This window comes from Melanotaenia boesemani, chromosome 19, assembly GCF_017639745.1.
Source record: "Melanotaenia boesemani isolate fMelBoe1 chromosome 19, fMelBoe1.pri, whole genome shotgun sequence".
Classification (NCBI taxonomy): domain Eukaryota; kingdom Metazoa; phylum Chordata; class Actinopteri; order Atheriniformes; family Melanotaeniidae; genus Melanotaenia; species Melanotaenia boesemani.
In genome coordinates, this window is record NC_055700.1 from 9,072,650 (window position 1) to 9,082,942 (window position 10,293).

Genomic DNA, 10,293 nt, shown 5'->3' on the forward strand with positions numbered 1-10,293 from the left:
AACAATTAGTCAGTCAATCAGTAATTAACAATAATACTGTATATAATAGACCATATTTAAAATCTTTATTCTAAATAAACTCCCATAGAGTAAAAAGGTACATGAAATGGAAAATTCTTTTCAGATTTTCTTCTTCTGTAAAGACAGAAGTGCCTAAAATGTTAAACATATACAAAATGTTCTGATGTAATGAAGAAATAAATAAATTAAATAAAAATACTTATTAATCCTCAAAAATGAATACACCTTTTGCAGAATAAATTACAGAGGAAGGAAATGAGTTGCAGGTCTAGCAGAAGGAGATGTTTAAAATCTCCAGAGATTACAACAAAAATATAATTTACATAAAACATGTCAAGGTGTCTAAGATCTTACCTGCCCCAATATGAGGCTCACCTGACAGTGCCTTCTATATTGTGTACCGATAGACATCTAATGTCCTTTTTAGGAAATAAAAAAATTTGGGGAAAAGGCCAGAGCAGTAAAATGGTGTAAATGTCAGGTGACTAATGCAAACTCTGCAGAGAACCTTCTCAGTTCTTTGATCCAAAGGTTTTAAACAAACAGGCTGCACACATGGCTCATTTTCCTTGTTGGGCTGCAGTCCTTGCTGGGATTGGCTTTGGTTTTAATGCTGCATTATCAGTCATCTGGAATGGCTTCATCCATCCACTTCATGTAAGCCAGACTGCCATCCTCCACTGGGAAACTGAGGACTTCTGGGTTTGCATAAGGATGAACAGACCTTGAAGGGAGGCACAGAACACATCATCAGGCTTTTTTTTTCCCAGATAAATGAATACTACAGGGAAAGTCATATCTCTACTAACTACAATCATTTTCAAATATGGGACCCTTTCCAAACTTCTGCCTCCTGTATTGTGTGTAAGAAAAACAGGTTTTATCCTGTTGAGTCCAAAGTGCTCTGAAAAACTTAAACACAACGTCAAATACAACTTAGTGGAGACAACACCCTCTGGTTTCACAGCCAAGAATAACTCAGCTGTAAATAAGTCACAGATGTGTCAAACCAATGAAGTTGTTCAGTGAGTTGTTGTTCAGGAAGTCAAGTAGTTGAGGAGGTTGTCACCCCTGTGTGTTCAACCCCAAACGTCCCAAGCTCACATGGTTAACAGTTATTATAGGAGATACTGAACCTCATACCATTTTCAATGTCTTCTTCTCTTGTACGTTGCTAAACGAAAGCCATGCAATGCCAGAGTACGACTGTCATGGGGTAAAATGAGGTGAAAGTACAAACTGAGCACATTCAAACACAAGCAGCCTGTGAGGTTAAACAAGTACAATTGCATCTCTTGCTCCTTGATTACTCATTTTCCATCTTATGTTTCATTATGCTTGTTATTTCAACAAAGAAGAGTGAATTCAGAGAAGAACCGAAGAAGGAAAAACATCCACAATTAATTCCTAATTGTATTCTTTGTAATGAAGAAATCAGTCAGAATATTAGGATATGTTTTAATTAAAAAAGGAAAATATTATTTATCATTTATAACATATATTATTTATTTGAGTTCTGTTTGAGATGCATTTCTACCAGTGTCTGTATTACTGGAAGTAGTGTTGAACTTTACGTTTTAATATGCATTCTGCTGCTATAGTGAAGCAGCTGGCATTTTACCAATAGTATTTTAAACACATTTTATAATAATAAATTAATTGTTTTACAACCTAACCTTTTCATTTTTATTTATTTTTTTCAATTTTAAAATTTACTATTTACTATTTTATTTTGCAAAATAAGTACTTAACTGAAGCGACTGCCTCTGTTGCAAGCTCTCATCAGCTCCACTGTTTGCATGGCTGTTTTTTTTCTTATCAATGTGTCTGCTTTCATAACTGTTACTCCACTTATCACAAGTGTGCACATATTCCCGGTGCCGCCTAAAGACCTAACTTTGAAGACATGTGGTATGACATTATGTTTTTTCTTTTTCTCTATTAAGATTTTTTTTTTTTGAGTAGCATAAATAAAGTTTACCTTTATCTACCCAGTTTGGACTTATTGCTGAGAAACACAGGAAATCCTGGTTAAAACTAAAATAAAAATAAATAAATAAATCAACAAATAAAAATAGGTATATAATAAATAATAGTTCACTGGCTTCAAGAACTTTATGTTGTATAACTGACAACTAAGACACATTGGGCCGACAGAGAAGGCAAAAGACGGCACAGTGTGGCATGAAGAACTGGTTGGGAGGCCTCTCCATCACAGCCCAACAGAACCGTATGCTGCAGGTGGAGAGCCAACAGCTTTGGTCAGAGGAACAGAGTCAAGGAAGGAAGCCAGAGGCGGCATGGCAGTTGGTTCATGACCCTCCCTGAACTAATGCTGTTCATTGCCATCCTCCTCTTGTGGGGGCTTATCAAACTTCCATCGCTGCGTGATGCATGGTCGGCAAAACTGGGACACCCGCTGATCATCAGCATTATGGCCCGAAACCTACAGGAGGAAACATCCTACAACCCAGGCAGATACATCCCCACTGACAAGCAACTTTTCCCAACCAGACTCGCTGCTGTTTCCTGCAGTACATTGCAATGAAACCCGACAAGTTTGGCATCAAGTTCTGGGTGGCATGTGACTTGAAATCCAAGTATGTTTGCAATTTCTTCCCATATCTTGGCAAGGACCCCCAGGCGTCCCACAGTGGAGAGACTATCTGAAAATGTGGCGATGAAGCTAATGGAACCGTTCATGGACAAAGGAAGAACTGTTACCACTGACAACTTATTCACATCATTGTCAATTGCGCAACAACTGCTCAGCTGGATGACCACCATCCTCGGCACAGTCAGTGAGATTCGCCGGGACCTTCCAGAATCAGCCAAACAGACTTCAGACTGCAACGAATTCAGCACTCAGGTATGTTGCAGATATTTTGTTTTATGTACTGCTAGGATTTTCTTTTCTTGTTTTGCATCAAGGGCTCGAGTGTCATCACGTTGTGTGTAAAAGTGCTACAATAACAACATTTTATCTCATCTAACTGATCAGGTGTTTTCAACCTCTGGTGCCACACTGACGGTTCATGCACTCAAACGAAGGAAGATTGTCTGCATCTTCAGCTGCATGCACACCGTGGTTGAGACCGGGATACCCGGATAAAAAGTCAAACACAGTCACCGACTACAACACCATGAAGTGCGGTGTGGATGTGATGGACCAGATGGTGCGAGAGTACACTGTGCGCTCTGCACATGTGCTTTATCAGGCATGCACTGGGGTGCAGCAGAGATGGGTGAACTTCCTGGTGGAGCTTGCAAGCGAGCTTGCTCAGCTGCATGTGGGAGCTTGGCGAATAAGGACAAACTTCTACGGCAACAACCTGTCACACCTGGCAAAGGCAAAGTGTCAGGTGAACTATTGATGCAGGAACAATCGTGCCACTGTACGCTGTGTTGATTGCTACAAGTGTGGCAAATGCAGAAAGGAGATGGCGTGGCAGTGCCAAGTGTGTTCAGACAATGTAGCGGTATGAAATGCTGAAACGCAGGTCAAACACAAAATGAAGCACATGCCACCATCTCTGCACGTGAGATTTGTGTAGCCTAAATGCATCGGGTATTTTTATCCTTTATCACTTTATCCAGTGACAGCAGTGACAATGTGGACAGTTTGCAATGACAGCGCTGAACCAAAGGAGAACTCCATAAACGGGCCCCACTTCCACCTGTCCTGCTGCAGTGACGCGTATTATGTAAACAAACAGGAGAAAACAGGTTTGTCAAAATGAAGAGACGTTTTTTGTCTGACACTGACAAAAGAAAGAAGAAAAAAAGAGCAAAAAAGAGACTAAGATAGTGGTAAGTAGTGCAGATAACACAGCAGCTAGTTTAACTCAGAGCTGCTCCTGTTGAGTTTCTGGGTGTCACAAGGCTAAAAATAAAATCAGATTACTTGGACAATACTCTTTCTTTAGTTATCAAATTAAATCTGTGTCCAGGGTGTTCTTTTTGACTCAGAGATGGATTTTACTCCACACATCAGAAATATAACAAACACTGGATTTTATCATAATAAAAACTTCGCCAGAGTCCACCCATTTCTTTCTCTTGCCAGCACGAAGGTGCTGATGCATGCTTTTATTTCTAGTAGATTAAATTATGCCCTGCAGCCTTATGGCTATGGTGTGGGCCCCGGTCTGCCCTGATCAGGGTGGTTGCCACTGTTGGACATGGGTGGACTGGCTCCAGGTGTGGATGGATCCTCATAATGGTGTTTCCTCACAGCAGCATCAAGCTAGATGTTTATCATTTTTAGTATTTTATACCTACATTCAGTTTGGAGACAGAAATTAGAGAGTCATGTTTGTACAGAATGGGGGGCTGCTTTGTGTGTGTGTATATGTGTGTGCGTGCAACTGTGTAAAAGATTTTAATGAGTGTTTTTTTATTATGTAATTCTACTTTGATGTGTGTAAAGGCTTGTTTTTTTAATATGCATAAATTGAAATATGCATGAATTTTTTTAATCATGTAAAGCACTTTGTGTTGCCTTCAGCATGAAAAGCGCTTTATAAATAAAGTTTGATTTGATTTGATCCAGTTAAGCCAACCAGTCAAGTTAAGGTTAGAACATTTATGGGGAAGAAATCAGAATAATGTACCAGTAAAAGGTGCATGGGTGGATGTTTTTGTGCATTTTGCGAAGATTTATCTCATTTCACAATCTAGAAATTTTGAGATTCTAATCATGTTTTTTGTTCACATGATGGTTGGAAATTCATCAGATATTGTTCCCTCTGTGTTTAGAAGGAAGGCAGCTTAACGTGACTTTAAAATTCATCCTGCTGACTTTTTTCCTTTTAATTAGTAAATCCTAAAAATTTCATTCTTCTTTGTCATAAATATGCGATTTTATTACATTAATATTTAAGATGAGATTCACAAGAAATATCTGAACTGTTACTGTGCAAAGAGAAACTGCTTCTAAAAGTTGTTTATAAACCCAAAGTTACTGTATTTTCTTCATATAACAGTACTATCAGAAAAAAAGGACATTTTGAGCTCAATAATGCCATTGATGGCAAAACATGTCAAACTTGTAGAACTTAAAAAAGAAATAATATAATAACACATTAAACTCTTACCTCACATACTCTATGACCTGCTGGATCCTGGAGGTCCTTGTTTTTACCAGCTACAACAATAATGACATTGCATCAAACAATCCACTATTACACCAAACCAGAGTGCACATTGAACACAAGCAAACTTACCATTAGGATTTCACTTGCATCCTGGATTTCACCTTTCCAATAGTACCTAAAGAAGCAGAAATGATCCATTAGAATTAGAATTAACATATGGGGTCAATAAATCCTTAGGCACTGAGAAGTGCTGGATTATGCTAAAAAAAACTTTTAAAAAACGTAAAATACGACAGTAATATTGTCAAACTTTATTGCAAAGATGTGTTTAGAATGTCCAAAGCAAAACTACTTGTGTCTGTTTTTGTGCACTGAACTATATTAACATTTCAGTCATCAACTGCCTGGCCTCCCACACACTGAGCACCTCTCTCCACATTCTCACCTTGAATCTCATCCAGCAACATTCTTTTTTAGTTGACAGGTATTACTGTTGCTTTTCTATTCGGCCTCTTCGCTTTCTCTAAAGTTTGAGTTTTTCAAGCTTCCCTATTCGTGGTTATGCATTAACAGGAGAGCCAACTCATGCATGTAAAAACATGACTGCTTTGAAGGCTAACTGCAGCTCAACGGGAAACTGATAAAAGCTTTCAGATGTAGCCCATTGACAATGTGGTTTCCTAGGAAATCAATTATGCAGAGAAGTGAAAAGATAGAGCCATTGTGCACATGGAAAGGATAACTGTGTTAGTATTTGTGACTTTGTTTAAGGTGAGAAATAAATGTGTTTTAGTGTTTGGGGAGGGGGGTCAAGGATGATTTACATTGTGGAGGTCCTGCAGAGAATGTTAATACTTGCTGCCAGCCGTCGTTCCATGATAGCCCTGAGGGGGGGTAAAAAAAGACAGAAGGGCAGCATGAAAATAAAGATGGACAATGTTGGAGGGAGGAAAGGAAACTCAGCACACAGAAGCTTCTTAGCCATTATTACATAAAACTGAACCTTTGACTGCTGTTCTCATCAAGCAGGGTAAAGGAGAAGAGTTTAACGTGAGAAGAATCTTTTAAAAATATATAATATATATATAGTAAACTTTGTTTTCTGCTGCTGCAGCTAATATTTTGTTTTATTACAACCTCTGCCTCTTCATCAGACCAGGCCCTCTGAAGACGGTGATTTAAATAACAGGAAACCTCTCTCTGGCTACTTTCTTGACATGCAGTTAATAGATGGACCTCATTAGCATGCAGCTGAAATGCCAACAAAGGAAATGAGAGTGCAAACACAGCGCTCTGCTCCACTTGTGAGTTTCACATAATTTTATCTTCTCCAGACAGAAAAGTCAAACTTACACTGAGTGGAGTGACTGAATTGTATAAATCACTTTGACTGATTTGCAAACCAGAGATCACATTCCAAGGCACAACCTTTAATTAGCTCCTAAATTAAAGAATTAGTTCAACATTTTGAAATTATTTAAGACTGATATCAGTGTTAAATAAATGTGAAGCTATCACTAGAAGCAGAAAACAAAACCAAGCTGTCAGCAGCCTGAAATCTCATCTAGTAAAAGGCCATGTCTTCCATGTTTGAGCTTTATAAAATATTAGAAATGTCATGGGTTTGGGATTTTTCTTGATGGACAATGACGTCCTTCTGTCTTTACATCATTAACATATGGTTGCTAGGTAACCAGTGGTCTCCTCCACTGAAAGAACAACTTTTACGTGCTGAAATTAAGGGGGGAAAAGCAATAATGTAAATTCATGATTAGGTGTTAGATCTTTTATTACAAACCTATTTCCAGCTAGGTTGGGTTGCTGCATGAAATGCGATTAAAAACCGAATCCAATTCTTTAAGAATCATTTAAAGTCATTTATTTAGCTGCAAATAGTAGAGATAATATATTAAATGTTATAACAGAGAATTTTTTTCATCTCCTTTTCCTAAAATTACTTGCTCTTTAAACTGATTTCGGTTGAATAATGATGAGATTCATGCGCTGATTTAATGGACAGGTGTCCGATGGCTTGACGAGGACTAGAAATTTCCTGGCTGTTCACAGTTTATGTTGAATCCCTCTCAACTTCACTTTTAGTACCTAATCACGTCATTGACTTCTTACCACCTAATCAAACAAGATATCATCTATTTTGCCTGCTGTTTCTGAGATAATACAATATATTTTCTAATGTTCTTGTCCTTATCCTGATTTTTTTTTTTTACTATAAATGGCAACATATGTTAAAATATTTAAACATATATCAATTTCATTTAATAAGTTACTTTTGAACTTCTTTAAAATCAAATGATGAACTTCAGTCAATCATAAATCACGTTTACATCCTCTTTATTGGAAATTTAAGTCTTTTGCAACAATTCAAACAGATGTATAAAAGAAATAACTGTCATAGGAATAAAGTGACCACTCGCTCCTGTACCTGCCAATGTCCTTGGCTGCCTGTTCATTGGGACTGTTGATGAGAAGGACAGAGTGGTGGCCTGGTATGTAGCTTCCTGTGAAGACTGCATGAAGCTGGACCCCAATGGCCCACAGGCCAGGATACATGGACACAGACAGGACCAGGAACTACAGAGGGTCAGGTATGTTGTGCATGTAAGAGCAGAACACCATCAAAGTACTGTCGAGTTATCTGTGGACTTCAAGAGCATCATTGTGCCATAGGAGCCATATTTATGTGTTAGTATTTCTTGCTGGTAAATACAGAAAGTGTTTGCTGACAAAAGAAAGAGGAAGATGGTAAAAGATGAAAAAGACATATAAAATACCAATAAATCTTTGTTATCCAAAACTTGCCCTCCCTCTCCTAATAAGATATCTGTGGTACTTTTACATAAAGGCAGCTAAGAGATGGGACATACAATGGATATTTTTAATAGGCTGCTAGTAACAAAGTACCTACAGACATAAATTAAAATGAGTTATTTGCTGAGCCGTCTGTAATATGACCAAACACACAACATTAGTTCATCTCTTGGATGATTCATAGGTCAGTTTTAAAGTGGCTTTTATTAAAAATACCCTTCTCTGCAAATTGGTAGATACATGGACTGGACTGAAAATAAATGAGAAAGCAGCCAGTGTCCAAAGAAAATCTTTGAAAAACTTTCAGACAGCCTGAGGAGATATAGCTTAAACTCAGAGTCTGACAAAAATTTAAAGAAATAAAGGGTGGTTCAAAACTTTTTTACCCATATTACCCAAGTTCTGGTGTTCTTTCCTTCTAGACAAGGTGTATCCTGCTTACATTTGGTGCCTCAAATATGTTGCTGTCACAATTTATTTGATAAAAGTCCTTAGATATAATGAGGAACTTTCTTTGCCTGACAAAACACTTTCAAAAGAAGAAATACCCGGAAAGCAAAAGTAATTACTGGGTCTCAATTTATATCTGTAATTATTAGAACACTTGGTTGGTATTTTTATTTATTTCTTTTTTTATGTATGAATTAAAGGGGTTATTGCTCGTTTTAATTATCTTCTGGCCTCTGCTAGGACTGCTATGTTTGGACTGGATTCAGTATTTATCCTCTTGCTATTTGGCACTGTCTGTCACAGATAAATGAGTATTGGCCTTGGATGCAGTGACCAATTATAATCTGTCCCACTTCCCGGTACTGTACCACATCATCACAAAACCACGTATACAAAGGCTCAACTGTACATAAGTTACAACAATGTGTATAATTTGAATCTAAGAGTCTGCTCAACACATTGAAAGAGTTATCTCTGATTTCTCAAAGACTAAATGCCCACACAGTGACTTCAGTTTCTCACCAGGCATGTAATGAGCAGCATCGACCGGAAAGCAGAGGTCAAAACTGCGTTTTTATGGCATGGCTGAAGCATGAACTGCATCCTGTTAGTTACAACTGTCATTCGTAGAGTCCTGCTGGTGCAGATAATACGGGACAGACAGCGCCGGACTTCGTCCATAAACCTGCACAGACTTTCTTTTGAGATAAACAGGGTTCCGTCATATTTTTAGAAAGACAATTTTAGCGCCATAAACTACGAGAGAATTCCCCTACCTTCCCTTTACAGACGAACAGGACAGCAGTTAACAAGTAGGTCTTTGGGGTCGAACGGTGAAATTCGGTGAAAAAGTCTCTGCCCTCTTCTATTGGTTGCTCAACACTTCCTGCTGCAACGGTGACCAATGAAAACACAGATAACTCTGGCTGCCCTGCCCCCCGGGTCGCGGTTATAATCGGCTTTAGTGTCTATGATAAATACATCACCTCCTCACGTGCACACAGTAGATTAGTTATGGTAATAAAAAATATACAGAACACCTGTTTCATAGGATTGTTATTCACTGTAGGAAGTAGACACAGGAAATGAAGTGGAGTTCATGCAATAAGTTTAGTACCGTTTTTGTTATTCATTTTATATTCTTGTTAATACTACTACTACTACTATTACTACTACTAATAATAATATAAAACAAATATGTTAAAGATGGTCTACTGCTTATATGTTGAGCCAAGGAACACATGGAATAAGACAAACTAATAGATCATTTTTGTATGTGATGATTTTGTTAAAATACAAATGTGTGCAAAGAAATAATTGATTTTTACATTTGAATAAGTCATTGTTACTTTATCTGTACATGTGATCTGCTAAATATAAAAGAAGGAGGAAACAGCTAATATCAACAAAACACTGGTGGGGGAAAACATGCCAACAATTTCTCAGCTGCTTTGTGTGACACGAGGGCTGCTAAAGTCAGTGTGATGGCACAATGCTGCGTGATAACATGTAATATTTACCCGTCTTCAAGGCTCCACACTGCTGCTAGTCTATAATAAACTCTTTAGTTGCTTTAGGCAACCGTAACCTTTAGAGACTCTAAACTGTGTCCTAATGGTGAAATACCAAAGACAGCATTTATGTAGGTCTAAATGACTCTGGAGTATAAAGGACACTTGTTGTACAGTGATAACAGCTATCAGTCTGTTATGGGAAGAGGAAGCTTTTTAGTGGCATATGATTATAAGAGCAGGATCCAGGACTTTTTTTAACCATCAACCATCAAAATCACCTCTAAGCGGTAAGGTATGAAAATACATGCACATAAAATGCAAACACTTAAAAAAAGTGGTGCTGTATGACTTTGGTTTGGCGGTACTCACAGAGAGCAGCTTTA

The 10,293-nt window shown here is 37.9% G+C and overlaps 1 protein-coding gene across 2 annotated transcripts; it reads right to left on the reverse strand.

Moving 5' to 3' along the window:
• On the reverse strand, positions 1-9,303 carry zgc:63972 (protein CutA homolog). 2 transcript variants are annotated; one of them, XM_041971006.1, is made up of 7 exons: positions 9,173-9,303; positions 8,919-9,094; positions 7,561-7,709; positions 5,942-6,001; positions 5,247-5,292; positions 5,118-5,167; positions 2-745 (listed from the first exon to the last, which is right to left on the reverse strand). In XM_041971006.1, the coding sequence occupies exons 2-7, from the start codon at positions 9,075-9,077 to the stop codon at positions 643-645; spliced, it is 567 nt and encodes a 188-aa protein (XP_041826940.1). In that variant the 5' UTR covers positions 9,078-9,094; positions 9,173-9,303; the 3' UTR covers positions 2-642. The 2 variants fall into 2 exon arrangements, with proteins under 2 accessions (XP_041826941.1, XP_041826940.1); XM_041971007.1 differs by lacking the exon at positions 5,942-6,001 and having other exon boundaries at positions 1-745.
• Between the last annotated feature and the right edge of the window lie 990 nt (positions 9,304-10,293).